The sequence below is a fragment of the Falco punctatus genome (genome assembly GCF_963210335.1).
Source record: "Falco punctatus genome assembly, chromosome: 10".
NCBI lineage: Eukaryota > Metazoa > Chordata > Aves > Falconiformes > Falconidae > Falco > Falco punctatus.
In genome coordinates this window covers 632,731-650,895 of record NC_137590.1, presented here as the reverse complement: position 1 = coordinate 650,895, position 18,165 = coordinate 632,731, and the positions used below count along the sequence as shown (strand labels likewise).

The 18,165-nt window shown below is 52.1% G+C and overlaps 1 protein-coding gene across 13 annotated transcripts in view; it reads right to left on the bottom strand.

Annotated features, from left to right (window-relative positions):
- CHD6 (chromodomain helicase DNA binding protein 6) overlaps nucleotides 1-18,165 on the bottom strand; it is a 102,780-nt gene that overhangs the window by 74,462 nt on the left and 10,153 nt on the right. For 2 of the 13 annotated variants that reach the window (XM_080405332.1, XM_080405326.1), the window contains exon 1: nucleotides 17,109-18,127. The exons of 4 other annotated variants lie outside the window; for them this stretch is intronic. In XM_080405332.1, coding sequence (XP_080261458.1) covers nucleotides 17,109-17,477 — 369 coding nt within the window. In that variant the 5' untranslated portion in view covers nucleotides 17,478-18,127. Of the gene's footprint in view, nucleotides 1-17,108; nucleotides 18,128-18,165 lie in introns of those variants that run through there. 7 more of the 13 variants (XM_080405334.1, XM_080405329.1, XM_080405330.1 and 4 more) reach the window with 5 other exon arrangements.

The window sequence follows — 18,165 nt, the reverse complement described above, 5'->3', positions numbered from 1 at the left end:
TTTATAGAACAAGTCTGATGAGGAGCAGCTGAGAGAACTGGGTTTAGCCTGGAGAAAACGAGCCTCAGGAGAGACCTTATCACTGTCTACAACCACCTGAAAGGAGGCTGTAGCAAGGTAAGTGTCAGTCTCTTTTCCCAAGTTAACAAGCAATAGGATGAAACTGCCTCAAGTTGCACCAGGGGAGGTTTAGACTGGATAAAAGGAAAAATCTCTTCACCAAAAAGGTTGTCAAGCATTGGAACAAGCTGCCCAGGGAAACGATTGAGTCACCAGTTCCTGGAGGTGTATAAAAGACATAGACACAGTGCTTAGGGACACAGTTTAGTGGTGGGCTTAGTAGCATTAGGTTTATGGTTGGACTCGATGATCTTAAGGGTCTTTTCCAACCTAATGTGATCCTATGGATTATAAAATCTGGGAACAGTCCCCAAAACCAGTAAGGCACATGGCACAGTCTGAGGCTGCCCTTGCCTTTCCCTTGGGGACACATCCAGCCTTCCCTCTCCCCAGCTCCTGCACATGCTCCCAAGATACCCACACAAGCACTAACAAGGATGGGCCCCACAGATGGCTTTAGACATACAATCTCTGATCGCAGGCTGACATTCCGCCATTGCAGATTTTCACTGATATCCCTTCAAGCGTTCTGTGTCCCAACATGAACAGATGCTCCAACAGCCCCTCAGTCACACCAAGGCACTTTGAAAGTTTATTCATAGCCTTTATTCGAAGCGCAACTTTAATTTCCTGCAGGGAAATCACATCTGCAGCATGGCAAGGAAGGTGGGAGCCAGCAGCTCTGAACGCAGCCCTGCTTTTGCTTTGCCTTCACTTCCAAGCTCTGTTCCCCTGGCTACTACCTTCAAGCCCTGCGCTCCCCTCTCTCCTCTGACTGCCCCAGTGCGCCCAGGCCCCCACACAGCTGTACACAGCTGTAGCTCAGAGGCTCCTCCAAGGCCAGCTCAGCCCTGCCTGTTCCCCCCAGGTAGTGTCTGCAGGCTTATCACCACAACTCGAAAGGACTACAAACTCAAGTCAAAGCAGAGGCCTGCCTCAGCATCTGCAGAAACTGACAGCATTTGCCCAAGAAATCTCCTTATTCAGCATAGCAGAGATTTTTTTGTTGTTGTTTTTACTGTATTTGAGCACATCCCTGCAGTACAGTGTGATGTTCAGCTGCCTGAGAGAGGCAGGTGGCTTCCTTCTTCAAAGGGGAAAAAGAACAGATTTTATCTGTAGAAATAAGCTGCAGCCAGGAAACAATGTGTGCAGTTAAAACAAAAATCAACACCCAGCCATCAGGTCCTTAGAGACCTGTCGATTCTCTCCAGAAGGATGAGTGAAAGGGGCATGTGGATTTCTCCAAGGGAAGAACAAAGCACAACAGGAGCTGGGATTCAAAGACCAAGCAATGCTCACAACCCACCTCTTGAAGTACAAGGGGCACCCACAGGTGCATGTGGGCATGTCCACCTATGTGCCAGAAACACTAGTGATAATACACTCAGCAACCTGCAGTCTTTCTTTTCACTGTCCAAGTACGAATTCTGCAGCAAAGCCCCTCCAAAGCTGCCACAGCAAAGAGCAGAAACAGGAAGCAGCCTTGGGGTGCAGCCACAGGCACCACGAACAGCCACTTCTAAGGTGATGTGTGCCATTACATGAAACATTTCAATTCCAATTTTCAGACCACAGCCACAGCAAACATTCACTCACACAACCAAGCCACTTAGCACCCTGCACGAGCATTCCATATCTCAATGAAGTGATAAAAATCCACCAAAAATACTGCATTTGCTTCTCAGCAGGTCTCTGGGATACTTGGATCCCAGGCAACAAGTGAGAGCCCCTGACACCCGCTCTTGAAGCAAAGCAAGCTGGGTCCAGAAGGAGCACAGTCTGCCTGCACTGTGGCTGAGAGAGCACACAGTGACGCCGCAGGCTCACAACACTATCTTAAATCACTCTGAAAACACAAGCTGGGATACATGCCTCAGCTGCCCACCCTCACCAGGAGCTAAAAGCCCTCATTTAGAGATCAGTGGTTTTCCCAGACACTTTTCTTACACAGCAGACTGGAAGATGAACTTGTTCTGTGGTTCAGAGATATTCAAGGGGAACACAAGCCTCACACTTCAGGCTGAAGGCCGTTCTGCTTATTACAAACCAGAGAAGTACTCTAGAACAGTATATCCAGCTCCACACATTCTCACTCATTCCCCAAAGTAGCTGGCACTGGACCCACTGGAGATGCACCCTGTCTGCCAGCCATGCTTCCTGTGGCCCAAGGGCCCCCTCCCCAGGCACAGCACAGCAGGCTCAGGGTCCGGGGACATGCCCAAGAACGAGGTCTCACTGCAATCAGCTCCTCTGAGATCGAAGAATCAAAAACTGTCCAGCCTCTATCTGTCAGCAGACTTGTGGTGACACTTCATTCCAGATGAGGGGTGCAAGCCTCACTCGCCTCCTCAACATCATGTGGCCTTTCTCCTCCCTCCTTTAGTTTTGATTACAGAAAGGATCCCTTGAAAATACAGATCCTAAACAGGCACAGCACTTTACATCCAGCCCCAAAGGACAAGTAGGAAGGCAGCGAGACAGAGAACTGCACAGCTGTGCCATGAAATCACTGATTTTCAGACAAAGCAGGTCTGCTCCACTGAAACACCTCAGGAAGTGCTGCATCTCCTCAGCGTCTGGGCACAGCTTGAAGGAAAAGAGATCAGTCAGGGGTGCCAGGTCCAACCCTGCTGGCCTGCAGCTAGCCCAGGTAGAGCCAGGGAGGCTCAGCACACCCTTGCTGCTCTGCTACCAGGAGATGTGCTGATCTGCCCTGAGAAAGGCTGGCAGATGTCAGAGTACAGACTGATGAGAAGCTTCAGACCTCCCTAGAACAGGAACCAGCACTCCCAGCAGCACAGAGCTGCCACCAGCTCCCACAGCCACAGCACACGGGCCCTGCCTATCCCTTCCAGACACAAGGCAGCAACAAAGGGCATGACACAATGGTGCAACCAAGAACTTTCAGAAGAGTGTCTCACAAGTAAAGGGTCCTGCTCGCTCTTTTGCTCCACACCACCAGCCCCTATGTCAGCATCAGCAGCTGTCCTTATCTGTACACACCACTCTGTGGTGGTGGGGACATGCCCATTGCCTCACACGAGCTGCAAAATGAGTTCTTTAGGGGAAAGAGGTGTTGCTCCAGCCCAGCAGCCTGAGAGCTGCTCTGCTCCCCACCACCGCTGTCACTGTGGCAGTAGCCCTTGGCTCAACCATGGAAAAGCAGTCTCATGCCTGACAACAAACCTTACAGCCTTCAGGAAAGGGTTGAGTAGTCAGCAGCCATTCCCTACCATGCAGAGGTGACACCAAGCCATGTCATTTTTCTATCAGGGTCAGGCATCATGTCAGGCCTCTTGCAGAGCTGAGGCATTAATACTGCTGCTCCAGCAGGAACTCCTAGAGTCCTGGAACTTTGCACTGGTCAGAGGCACAGTATCTCACGACGTACCCCATCCCACAGACTGGGGAGCCTCTTGCATCAGCACACTGACCAGAAGCGTGTTAGGCCAAGCTGGATCAGTGCGGTGGGGGTAAGGGACCAGCCTTGGCAAGCAAACACAAATCATTCCCAAAGGAGCAAGGGTGCCTGTGTGCACCTGAAGACAGATGGGGGAAATAAACACTGGCCATTGCCTGCCAAAAGGTTTGCTGCATTGCTCTGCTACCCCTGCCCTAATCACTAGGAGCACTACAGAGTAGCAGATAACTACTAGGCCAGGACTGACGGACTCTGGCAGGCTCTCCCAGGCAAGATGGAGCAGAGGTCCCCAGGGTCTGCCAGCACCTGCCCATCAAAGAGGCCTCCAGAGCACTCTCCACCCTCAGTAGCTTTGTGTTGGCATGGCAGACACCAAGCCTGAGGACAACCAACCACGGCCCAGGCATCAGCGACCCTCCCTACTTGATGCATCCATGCCACAGGTGAGCAGCAGGAGAGGAATAGCTGGGACAGACTGAAAGCAGAACTCAGTGCCTGCACTGTCCTTCATCCACTTGGCTCGACCAAAGGCACCGAACAGCAGAAAGAGAGACATCTGCAGTCCCCTGGTGCTGTTTGATTCTCACTACCTTATCAATTCCTGTTTCCAGGCAGGGCTGCATGGACGTGTCTCAGCCGACAGAGCTACCGGAGCCTGAAGCCTGAGTATCTGTGGTGCAACCCAGAGGGACTCAGGCAACTACATTCCTGTGGACTGCATGGAGAAGGGGTTCTGCAGGGACATCACCCCACCATCGGATTTTGAGAGGTGCTCCTGCTCACTCGAGGAGATCTAGGCAGGGGAGACAAGCACTGACAAGACAACCGCCTGTAAAACACTGAAGGGGTAGAGCTAGGGGAGGGAGAAAGAGAAATATGGCACAAGAGTGACACTTCTCTCCCTGGCTCCTCCCAACCTACTCTCAGCAAGCTGAATTAGGGAGGGCTGTGTGGCCCAGCAAAGCCTCCTCTGCTGGACAAAGCAGCAACCCAGCCGGCTGCTCCTCCACAACATGCTCAGTCACCCAAGAGCTTCTCTGTGGGATACCCTTTGAAGGAGGTATCCAGCCCCCATCAGAAGCCACCCGTCTGCAGGCTGTCACGCAAGCAGCCTGGCAGCCCAGAACCCATCTCTCTCCCCACAGTCTGCTGCAGCAGGATTTGTTTATGTGTCTGCAGCTGCTCCATGCATTCGCCATGGGAATCCAGGCTGAAACTCCAGCCGCGTCGAGCAGAGAAGCAGCCTCCCCACCTCCCCTCTGCGCAGCCTCGCAGCTCGGTGAGCATGCGGAGCCCAGCAGGCAGAGTGCTGCAGGGGGCACAAGCCCCTGGAAACAGGCCTGCCAGAGCGGTGAGCCGCATTCCCAGCTCTCCGCAGTGCCTCCCCCACATCCTGCCTCCAGCCCTCCACTGGGGGTAGAGAATGCAAATCTTGGGTTGTAATTTTTCCAAGTTAAAAATAACCCAGTAGTTTAGTAAGAGAGAAGCAGCAGCAGCGAGGCAGGGGGCTGGGGAGCCTGTGAGCTTGCTGCGAGGCAGCCACGGCATATATTTTTCCTTCCCAAGCAGAGGCTGCAGAGAGGCAGCCTCCCAGCTCTGCACACACGGAAAGCAAGACCCATTCAGCATCCCAACTGCAGAGGCTTCGCTAAGCGGCCAAATGCTCTTTCTTTCAGAGCTGCCCTAATGCTCCCTGGCCCAGACAGGAAGGGCACAGGCCCCAGTTCCCTGAGCAGGACACACTGCAGGATGAAGGAAGCAAGGGGAGAAAGCAGCATACAAACACGTCCAAATAACCCAAAGTCGGGGAGCAAACACCCCTCAGGTGAGTGCACGTATCCAGGGCAGGCCAGGCAGAGCATCACACCAACAGCCAGCCCCAGAGGAGTCAATTCCGTGCTCCAAGCAATTTTCTGTTCTGAAAATATTTTAACCTTTAAACAAAGAAAGCAGTGGGGGTAATTAACCATGCTCTCTGTGAGGCCAGGAGAGCCAAGAAGTCTGCTGATGACACCCAGTGCACATGGCAATCCTGCCAGCCAAGCCATGCAGAGCCTTCCCAGAACACCCAACTACACCACCAGGGAACAAGCAACAGACCTTGACAGGCAAGCAAGAAATAGCCACAACCTCCTAGCCACTTGCTCCATGTGACAAGGAATACAGCAGTGCTGCACAGCATTCCCCCTGCAAAATGCCTGCTCAGTACCGACACTTCTGCTCCCAAGCCCTCCCAAGCAAGCTCGCAGCTGTAAAATGACAGCCGTGTCAGAGACCCCAGGGAGACACTTGGGACTGTGCCACTGCCTGTGCACAGAGGATGCTCTGTTGGCACCCAACAAGCAAGAGAGCACATGCAAGCTGGCTACAGCCCCTGGTAACGCAGCTTCAATCAGCTGTACTTCATGACTCTCATGACAAGCTCACATGGCAGAAACAGCAATAGCTCCTTCTTGGAGAGTTTTCAAATGCAGCTCCTAACCCAAGACCATAACTACAATGACCTTCAGCAGTTATTTCAAAGCTGCATATTGCCACAGGGCTGAGAACTGAGGACTCACTTTGACAAGCAGGGACCAACAGCACAAGGGGAAAGAAAACGACAGAATGGCTGGAAACACCTTTGGTTTTGTTCAGCACAGGCACATCATGACACACAAAGCCATGTCTGGCCAACCAGCATGCGCACGAAGACATGGCACTCCAGCTTGTTGCTGAAGAGAGGAAAACCAGATCTGAGCTCACCCTACAATGTATTTCTCTCATCAGCTTCAGGGACAGCTCAAGACGAGGGGACACACCACTCCCAAGTGACACTGGGGGTTGAGGGGTGGCCGTCTGCAGAGTGGGGATGCACCACCATTAGTTGCATCCCCTTCCCCACCATGGTATGCACCCAGCATTAGCTGCACACCTTTCCCACACCATCGCTCTGCTGCCCTGGTGTGCAGGAGCTGCCAGGAGCGAAACAGGTTTCTCAAGCCTATGTCTGTTGTCTTCTGATCAGCAGGCCAAGAATCTCACTCTAAACAGTTACTAATAAGCCCCAGGCAGTGGATTTTAATCCTAAACATCAGCAAGGCAAAAACCAGAGGAAAAATAGAACACATCTCTACAGTTCAGTACGTATGCAGACAAGAAAAAGGGGGTAGGCCAGGCCTGCCCAGCCTCATAGCTGGCACCGAGCAGGCTGGGCTCCTACAGACAAGCAGGCCTGTGACCACCCTTGGCGGTGTCAACAGCCAGGATTTCATGGGTGAGGGTGCACTGCTGTGTGCATGAACACATGCAGCACTCCTGCACAAGCAGGGGACCGCAGCAGCAACTTGTAAGGCGGCACCTCACCAGCACAATTTGCATGCCCTGTCAAGAGCATCAGCAGCTCAAGCTCCTGCCACATAAGCAAAGCCCATCGCACTGATGTGACATTTTCCAGACCTCTGCTCCCCATTAAACACAAACACGCTCTGGTGTGGCATTCAACCCTGTCCACCACACAGGCCAAATTAACTGCCCTGTCTGCCAAATCTTAACAAGCCATTTCCCCATCACCAGTGCCAAGTTTTCCTTCTGCTTATTCACCAGTCCCATCATGTTGACCAGCAAGCCAGCAAAGAAGGACATGAACGGGGTTTCCAGGGAACAGACTGTGCCAGTGGCCATAAAGCCTTCACACTTATCCCATCACACTTCCAGTACTTAATTTCCTACTTTAAAATAAGGGAAAACACAGTACCTGTATCCATGTGCTACAGGAGAGCCCCAAGCTGCACAGGCCCATAAAGCCTATGGCAGACTGCCACTTCCACAGCTTCCCGCGGAGCCCTCCTACCCCTCCGGTACCCCACTGCAGGCAGCAGGCAGGCAGCTCGCAGCCTCTCTCCTTGCCTGCCGGGAGCCCAAAGCGCAGTCCTCATAACAGCAGTGCAACACAGCTGCAGGACCAGCTTGCCAGTAACCAAAAAGATGCCTGGTGGGCAGCTCCCCTTCCTTAGCCTGCTCCTCCACAAGGCAAGGAGCCTTGCATACCAAGGGGAGTATGTGCTGTGGCTGCCAAGTAGACTCTGCAAAGTGTCAGGTCAGAGTGACAACACAAGCCTAGCTACATTCTAGATGGAAACAGACAAAGTAGCTCTGAGGACACACTTTCTGTGCTAGAAGCAGGCTCTCTTCTCTGAAGTGTCTGGCTGTTACCCCGAGCAGATGGGATAGTGGGATCAGCTCCTACTGCCTTCCTGCACCAGTGGTCATGAGGAGCCAGACTTCCCAGTAGCATAAGAAAAGCCTCTTCCGAATTACTGGGCCCCTGGGAGCACAGGGGTTACTGCCAGCTGCTTCAGAGGCTTCTTGCAACAGGGCAAACCATTCAGCTGCTCTCCAGCTATCAGGAGGGATATAGAGATTTCAGCAGAAACCAGCACCCTGCACAATCTGCACATTTTCCTGCTGCCTTTTATTTTTCATGCACAAGCACTCGGAACTTCACTTAGCTGCCCAAGTCCATCCTCAAGGTCACTGGCCCTGTAAAGATGCCACCAGGCACATAATTTAGCCCACAGCACCTTTATTAGTACAAAAGGTATACAAAGGCCAGCTCAACCAGTAGACCTTGACAGCTGGACAATTCAAAGAACCTTTTATAAGGTTACTGCTTGAGAGCTATACACACTGAAGAGCACCAAACTCAAGCTATCCCATGGCAGACTGCCAAAAAATGAGATGGCATTCCTGAAAGTATGGATCTTCCCCTCTTGCTGTTGTTAATATCCTGCACAGCAAAGTCAAGCTGTCAGAAAACAGCTTTGCCACAACGCAAACAGCTACTCAAAGGCAATCAGAGCCCTTTGTGCCTCTATTTTCCAACTGTAGAATGGGGGTAAAAATCAGCCTTCACAGCAGAGCTACTGAGAGGATGAACAAGCACTTGCAACGCACCTCGAGACTTGGCTGTAGATATACATGAAGAGCACAACTGACACCCAGAGCAGATTTTCTGCTGGGATGGCACAGCATCACCAGCCACAGATCCAAATGGTGCCAGAGACCCTACTGCAGAGTCTAGTACTGATGAAAATCATCCTTTTCGTTTTTTCTGTCAGTCTTCTCCAGTTGAAACTCCCTGCCATAGACCTCCATAGCAGATCACCTTTACCTCTGCCAACCATGCAGCTGGTGTCCCCATACCCCCATTTGCTGTTGTTACCTGCTGGCTTTGTATTATTCCCTATTGCCCCCTTGCTATAACCACAGTAAAATTGTGAACGAGGCTTTACACCCTCCTGCCAGCCTGCCCCTGCTACATCTACTGAATAGCCCATGGGAATGTGCCCTAAGAAACATATCCAAGTCAAGACCTGAATGAACTGTGAACAAGCCACCAGCAGCTGGGCCACGAGAGCACATTCAGTGCTTTTCCAGGGCCTCAGAAGCAGGATGGATGCCACTGTTTTGCCAAATGCCTTGTCCATGTACAGCAAGTGGAACAGGGAGGGGTGTACGGTGCATGAAGCGAACTCAGGGCCTGCCTTGCTTGGCCTACCGTGGCCACATCTCACGCCACAGTTATTGAGCACAGGCACCGAAGGTTGATTCGAAGCTACATTGGCTTGTGGCAAGTGAGCAGCTCTCCTTCAGGCTAGGCAGCACTGCCATCTTGGTCCTAGGGGTCTCAAAACCCAGGTGACAAAGGAAGCTCAGCTCAACTGTATGCGAGAGAGCACAGACTAAGGTTGGAGGAGGAGTAGAAGGGACCTCCAGGAGTAAAATGACATTTTGCTACACTGCTCACTCCCCAAATACAGGGCATCTCCACTAGCAGTTTACAGAGGTCACTTACTTGATGCTGCCCTGTGGAGGGGAGCTGCTGCACATGCAAAGGCTGCAACTGCCCTGCCAGTGCTGCAAACCCAGGCCACCCTGCCCCAGGAGAGGGCAGAAAGGTTGGCTGGCAAGACCCCTGCCAGTGACACTGCCAGGCACTGGGGAAGCCAAGCTGTTCCTCAGCACCCAGGAAGGCAAAATCCCAAACAATCACAGCCTGAGAGTTTACTGTATGCTGTGGTGAGGTCCCACAGCTCATGGCATCTGTTCTGCCTGTACATCCTAAGAGCAACTAGCAAACCCCAGCCCAAAATAGCAACAGACAAAAATCTGCTGTTCCCGAGGCCCAAGAGCTTTCACACTGAAGCATCAGACCTGTTTTCCCAAGCATCTAAAGAACAGGGAGAGAAAGCAAAATGTAGCTAACTACCCAAGCAGTGTCACTACCCCACAGTCCTCAGGAACACATCCTTACAATGCACCTCCACTTCAAGTGCTCTGCCCTGCGAGGACTGTAACTCCGTCATTTACCTCCAAGGGCTTCCAGTTTATTTTGAATTTAACTCTCTAGGATAAAAGTTCTCCATGATGTCAGCTGAAGCTACTTTGAAGAACAGTCTCCAGAATCCAGATGCCATCTGTAAGGAAACATTCCTCTCAATCATCATAATGCTTCCTTGCATTTGTGCCTTTGCACCATCCCAAGAAACACGCCAGCATGGGAGGGAGAGAGAAGCACCAAAATAGAGATTAATCGATTCCTTGTGTGCTTGGCATTCAGCAATGCCAGGTTTGGTTCCCTCCTCAGCTACAGGGCAATTCTTTAACATACTTGGGTAGCCTTTTTACACAGCAAGCACCCAAAGCCCTGCCCAGACATGCCGCAAGTAAAATGCTACCAAAAGCACATATGGAGAAGTAGCCCCTTCTTGTCCCAGCTCATAAAGCCCTTCAGCTTAGGGAGCAGTGGAGAGAGCATCAGCCTCGCAAGGCTGGAGGTCCACACTTGCACAGGGAGGGAACCCACCTGTCCTGTCAGAGCATGCCCAAGCTGCAACCACCGGCGCTGTCGGCAGAGCACCACCTTTGTAGCAGAGCTGGGACCTCTGCACACAGCAATCCCCTTCAAACAGCACATGGGCAGAGCTGCTATGGGTCTCTCCTGGAGTCAAGTTGCATTAATTCCGGGCAGACACAGAAGATACCCACCATGTCCAGGACTCTCCTGGCTAACCAGCACCATCTTCATGGCATCAACTAGCCAGGAGGCAAGCATGTGGCATCAGCTGCATCAAACTACCATGAGACTCTTGTCCCTGCCCACCTGGCAGGCCTGCAGATGTCATTCTGCTTTGACATACAGGAACATGAAGACCAGGCAAGCAAATTCTGGACACAGCAGCAGAGCGTGGGTCCCACAGACTCATGTCCTAGCCTACTCTTACCGCACGTACCTGTCAGAAGTCTATGCCAACATGGTTTTCAGATCTCCTCTCCCTCTGTAGCTAGATGAGCTACTCATTTTCTGACCCCTTCCTTCAACAGACATCTCTGGAGGAACTAGCATGCAACAAAGTCCAGAAATCCACTTCCGCTCTGTCAAACATCTCTCTCCCCCAGCTCAGGGTCACAGAAAGAACAGGAGGTAGAGCTGGATCAGGAAAGGTTTACAAGCACTGTTCAGAACTCCTCAGCCCCAATATCACAGCCCACTCCAAGTGGCCAGCAGAGAGCCTCTCTAGACACCAGAGAGCAGCATCTGCAGATAACCACATCTCCACACACGCGTGCTATGCCCTGTCAGATGTAGGCACAGCTGTATGTATTCAAACACACATGGCCTGCAAGCCTGCAGAGTCACACCTTGCTACAGGGCTCCTGCAGAGGCCACTCTTGTTGAAATTACAACTACAAAAGCTTCAACGAGCCTGTGCCCACAGTGACCCGCTCCTGGATTCAGGACCCTGGCCCTCACTCCCAAAGCACAATGTGGGACTGGCCCAACTCCAAAACAGCTATGTTATTCTCAGACAGAAATCCCTGCCCTGGAGCAAGGAGGTGGAGCAGTCACTGTGACTGGCCCACAAATCTGTAACCACTTCTCTGAAGAAATCAGAGTAACCACAAACCTCAGCACCTTCACACTAAGCGCAAGCCTTGTTTCAGTCAGTCTCCCCACATCATTACCGCACAGCGAACAAACAGCACAGTCTCTGCTGTCTGCGGTGGAGGAGAGAAACCTGCCTTTATGTATGCACAAAAGTGCATGCCGGGAAAAGCTCAGATACCCTGGTGAGGGGCACCCTACGGGGACTGAGAAAGATCACTGAGAAACCGGGCTTTGCTTGCCCTAAAGCAACAAGCAGAGAAGCATATAAATAAGAGCAATATGCTGTGCATTCCCACACCCCACTGCTCTCCTTCCCAGCCTGAGTGAGCACACGGTACAGCAAGGATGCACCATGCACGTATATAGAAGTCATCATGAGAGAATGGATCTCTCTTCTCTGATCTTCAATTAACAGACACCTAACACTTAAGCTTCATTTTATCTTAAGTATACTTTCAGTTCAACCAAAGCGGAGGAACCATTTAGGGTTAAAGGTGCTCTGTGCACAAGACCTAGAGAACTCAAGGCAGCAGCTCACACAAAAATAGCAGCTTTCACAGCATGTCTATAGCAAAGCACTAATGTTTATTCTTGTATCTAGGACTAACTTTAATTCTGCCTCAATGCACATATATAACAAGGCACTAATGTTTCTTAAAGAACCAATACTTCACCTACCTATATGTCAAAAAAGTGAAAGTTCCCCATAACTTTGCACCACTCTTGTTCCTGTGTAGCACACTAGCACGTTATTGCTAACGCTGGATTTCACCTTCAAAAGTAGCCATTGAGCGTAAGTTAAAATGCAAAATGAAAACCAGAAAGCACATACAAGAGCTTAGTTATCAAATTACCTTCATGACTTCTGAAGGGAGATGTAACAACTGGAAGTTTTATGAAGGAAACTCAACTACATCCACATAACAAATGTCTATTTCTAGCGCAGAGGGACCAAAATTCCCAGCAGTGGCTGCTAACCTGGAAGGCCTGGTAGCTGAAGTCCTTCAATTAGCTGAAGTCCTGCTTCTGCCTTCAAAGAAATGCAAATGAGATACCTCCCGGGGTGGGAAGGGGCAAAAGGTCTTAGAGCCTAGGGAGTTTTAGCAACCCTCAGGGAAGTAAGGTCTGACGTTCCTTCCTCCCCAGGCATACTGCCAGCAGGCCAGTGTCAACAGGACAAGGGCCTGGGGTCCCTCACAGCATGCTCATGCTTTTCTACCTACGCATCAGTGCAAGAGCTCCCAGGCCACAGTTTAAACACATGCTTTAGGACCACCTGAGATACTGAATGAAACAACCTTGCACCTCCACTGCCTACCTATCCCTCCCCTTGCAATGACATGCACGTTAGTAGGGATATGTAGCCCATTCACAGGGCTGGGACACCACCAGCCAGACCCCAGATATTGCCTCCTGTTACTCTAATGCAAAGCAGGGCTCCATAAATCTCACACTTTTATGGAAACGTTTAGGAAATGCAAATACTCTGCAAATTGACACTGACAAGTGTCACTTCCCCCAAATGTAACTTTCTGCTGCTTTCGGCACAGTCACCCCAAAAGAAAGCAATAGTTACCTGTATTTTAACACAGACTTCCCATAAGAACTGAGCCAAACAGCAGAAAGAGCCAGACAAGCATCAGAAAGTTTCACTAGAAGAGGTCTAAATCACAATTTAAAAAATCACAATTAAAAATTTAAAATCACAAATAAAAAACAAACAAAAAAAAACCCACCACAAACAACCAATCCAAAAAACAACCACCCCAAAACAACCCATTGGACAACACTATCCATATTAATGCAATCTTACAGAATCACTGAATGGTTTGAGTCAGAAGGGACCTTACAGATCATCTGGTTCCAATGCTCCTGCCACTGGCAGGAACACCTCCCACCAGACCAGGCTGCTTAGAGCTGCATAAAGTTAGGGCAAAGGCAGGACTGCAGAAGGCATGCTGTACCTCTTAGGATAAATTTTAATAATGTCGTTGTCAGACTGCTACTGAGCAGCATCCCTCACAGGGAAATCAGGGCTGGAAAATGTGATGTACACCCCATGGCCAAGCCAACATCTCATCATCATGGTAACACCCACACTCCTTGATCCATACCCAACGCACCTCCGCAAGTACATTTCTAGCACCCATGTGAAAACAAATAGGGACTGGGACTCGGTTCCCACACTTCTCACTTTCTTTTCTGGGCTGAAAAGAGTGGTTTGCTCCTGTTAGAGCAGGATTTGTGCTCACTACAGGCTGGGAATCCCCTAGAGGCAACAGGCTGCAGCACTAAAACAGCAGGCACCCCTTAACCTCAAGGCAGCACTTCCTCCGCAGGGGGATGGTCCATGCACAAAGGTCCGGTCAAGTGCTCCACTGACCTCCTTGGTGCCAATGTGACCAAGGCCCTCAGCTCCTCAGCGAGCACTGGGCCCAAGGGCAGTCTAGGGCAGGATCCCTACGCCCAGGCACCAAACTCTCCCAGCTTTTAGCTGACTTCCCGAGGAGCTGAGCATGCTCAGGCATTCCCCAGAGCACAGCTACATCCTTTCCCCAGGTTAACTGTCAGGGACCTGCCTCACACACTAAAGCCCAGCTACAGCGTGCCAGGTATTTCCTACTTCTTAGGCTGACAGGACACATCCAACATAACAATACTAAAAATTAATAGCCACGTATTGGCAGATTGCTAGGCTGCATACCAGATTTTCCCATATAAGGGAAAGCTGAAGGCATTGTCCTATCACACAGAAAACATAATGCACCAGCCCAAGATATTAGAACGCAAAACCCGAGTATCCTCGTGTCACAAGCTGACACTCACAGCACCAAGTTTTTCCCCTTTTGCTGATGCTTTGGTCAGCTTTTCCCAGCTCTGTTATTTCCACCAGGGGCTCGTGCCTGAGGATCACTGGAGGCTGACTGGGGCAGCTGCTACTCAGCACAGCATTTGCAGCTCAATGCACTTTCTTAGAGGATTTTGGTTCCACCACCACCACGCTGGCAACGCAGGCACTGACATTGCCACTGTTCCCAGGGTGAAGGGTAACTCTGCTTTCACGGGGGTTTAGGGAGCTGAGAACCCACCATACAAACCCTGCGCACTGTCACCAATGCTCTGCCCGCAGCAACCAGTGCTACTCAACTACATATAGACCATTCACCCAGTGCATCATCTCTCCCCTTCACACAGCTTGGTGGCCCCCAACAACAGCTCTGCTTCTGCCTTCACAGACCATGACAAAGTCACCAACACCACAGACCGATTCCACTGTCCCAAGTAAGAAAGCGGGGACAAGAGAGGAGAAATGCTTTCACAGCTACTTACAGGAGCAATGAAAACAAGCCATCTCAGCTCCCCTGAAGCCCAGTGAGACATCCAACCATTGTGCTTGCCAGTGTCTCTTAAAGACAATTTCAGAGAAACCTCTCCACATGTGCCTGCTTTCCAGACTCAACACACCAAGTTCACATTCCTGCACCAAGGGCTCACTCGCAGTGCAAGGCTGATCAACCCTCTCCCCCCCTTCGCAAGGGCAAGCTACTCCTGCACACTGGTTACCAGCTTCATGCAAAAAACAAAGGCCTGCTCTGGCAGCTGAGCTCTCAGCCTTGCCATCTTGCTCACTTGCTTGTGCAAACCCCCCTTGAAACAACACAAACCATTAAAGTGAAACACTTTACATTATCCACCTATAAAAGTTTATGTCTTTGGAGAAGCTCTTGTGAAAATTTGAAAGGATCTATCAAGGTTGTGATTACACTTCGGGGGGGGGGGGGGATGGACAACGACGGAAGACAGAGCTTTGCTTCCTGTTAAAAAAACCGTAGTAAAAAGCAATCAGGAAAACAAGACATTCCTCTGAGAGCCTCCCCCACCAAGCCACTAGAAATCAACAGACCCTGAAAATACCCACAGTACTGACCATCGGGGCTAACACTGGCACATCCAGGGCCAGCTGCTCAAAGACCAGCAGCTTAGACAGAGCCACTCTCCCCTAACACCAACACACAGGCCGATGGAGGGAGAGGTAAACTCAAGCCGACAAAAAGGCATATACTACCAAACCAGGCAGCAGCGCTCAGAACAAGGTAACAAGGGCCCCTGACAGCACCTTCTGCAAGAAATGCACATTATCCACACACTGCAAGCATTGAGAAACAGCAAAAGAGCTGCCTTAGTTTCACAGATTCACACAAGCTAGTTTTTAACACATCCATACCAGCCTGCAGCAAGGGGCTGCAATTGCCTTCTCAGCAACAGGGCAATCAACATTTCTGCCTGGAGGAATGAGACAATAGGCAGAAATAAACAGCCACAGCTGTGGGATGGCCTTCAAACTTTACAAAAGTGAAAGTGAACCAAAATCAGTCTTTCTTCAAGTCCCCTCATTGACTTTGGCCTTTATTTTAAGAATAATAATACATACTTTCAGCTCTGCTGCACAAGGTACACACAGACATTTTGATCAGATGCCACTCTACTAATTATCATGCTTTACAGCTTGAAGCACTTGAGGGGCAACATTCAGTCAGCTTCACCCTGCCACTGCCGCATGCTTCCCATCTTTGCAGAGAAGGAAACTCAGCAGCACATCCAACACTCCTGAAGGACCTGCAAGTTTAGGCAGCTGTACCAATTTGGAGATGATGGACAGAACTAGCTTTCCAAAAGCAAACAGACAACATTGAGCTCTGTTGGGGAATAGGAATCAATTTTCCACTAAACAAGTGGGAAAGGAACCCAGTGGCAGCCCTGAACAAAACCAACCCAGTCAGAGGCCAGAAGCTTCAAGAGAAACAACCTATTTACTCCAGGAAGAATTTACTCCTAGAGAAAAAAATATGCTGTTATTGCTTCATAACAGCCAGACCAAAACAACAATTTCTCTGCAAAGAAGCACAGCAGAGCTCCCGTGTGAATGAGTTAAACAAAAGGCGAGGAGAGGTGAGGCTGCACATATTCCTGTGCCATCACCTGAACAGAGCCCAAAAGCAACAGCAACACTTCACGGCAAGGAAAATACAGAGTTTAGCGTTCCCTCTGGCAACATCCTAATCCAACTGAACCCACACCAGTTAAAAAGACACAGGCAGCACCAGCCACCAAATACCTGTAGCCCTGCAACCGAAGGGGTCAGGGATAACCAAACATCTAGCAACTGCAACCACATCTCTCTGCCCACGAGAACCCTCTGGAGGCCCTGGGAGGCCAGGGACTGCAAAGGGGTGCTGGAGACTTCTGTACAGACCTATGGGATGCTTTGTGCAACCACAACGAACCATCTCCACCACCTCCTCTCATTCTCCAACCCCAAAAGCATTTGCTGCATTTCCCATGTAGGAGATAAACAACAAAAACGCCTGAGCTTTTGTCTAAAATGCATCCCAAGTCACTGAGGAAATAAACCAAGCACTTTTCATAGCAAAATTACTGAAAAGCTCCATCACATCAGAGGCCAGCAGCAGACCAAGCAGAACCAGCTCCCTGTGTGCCGAGGCAGCCTGCCAGGCCCCCGCGGTCCCCGACTTCACTGCAAGTTTAGAGTAGTTGTCAGGAAGGCAAATCGATAAACGGAGAAAACATGAGCACCTCCAAGACGGGGTGTGCACGCTAGGCAGCAATACTCACAGGCCATTTCTCTTCATCTTTCCATATTCTGCTTGCGTGCACTTCCCTCACTGCGTTTACCCTACAAACCTCACTGATCGAGGCTAAAATCCACCTCAATCGCCAGCCCAAGCCACTGGTGAGCACAGGGCGAAGCCCACCACGAAGCCCCCAAAACAGCGCACACGAGGCTGGACAGGGTGACGACGGCGAGATGACTGCAGCGCGAACGAGACGCGACTCCAACGTGACTGCGATGCCTCTGTTGTGACATGGCTGCAATATCACAACAGATCCGCGCCCGCCCCGCGCGCAGCGGCCCGGGTCCCCGACCGCGAGGCCGAGCGGCGGGGGGCGGCCCCGGCCCCCACTGCCCCCTTCCCTCCTCATCACCCCGGGGGGCGCCGCGCAGCAAGAAACCCGCGCCCCGGGGCCTCCGGCCCGCACGGGGACCTGCTTCTCCCCCGCCCGCCAAGTTTAAAGTCTCAATTATCGATTTCCTTGAGCACTGCGGCCGGAATGACGGCGGAGAGATGCCCCGCGGGCAGGCGCGGGCACCCCGCATCCCCCCGCCGGGGCGGCCGCGCAGTTCGGCGCGGGGCCGGGGACATCACTCCCCCCTCCACGGCCGGGAGGAGCCTCGGCGCAGCGCCGGGGGGAGCCCGCCCCGCCTCCGCCCCCGGCCCCCCGCACGCCCCGGGGCCGCCGCGGCTGCGTGGGGGGCCCGGACCGACCGGCCCGGCGCCTGCTAGGCCCGGCCTTCCCCGCACCCGCCGGGCCGGGGGCGGGCGGCAGGTCGGGCCGGCGAGAGGTGCCGGGGCCGCGGCCCCCCCCCCGCGCCGCCGCCACCGGCGGCCCTCGCGCCCGGGGGGCGGGGGAGGGCGGCGAGGGGGACCGGGGGGGGGGCGCGGCCGGAGCCATGACAGGGCCAGCGGCCGCCCCGGCCCCGCCGCCCGCACCGCGGCCCGCACCGCCGCCGAGTTCATTCATAGCGCCGCCCCGGCACGGCCCCGCCGCCGCCCCCCGCCCCACCGCCGCCCCCGGTCGCGCCGGGCAGGCGAACCCAAAAGTTCGGGGC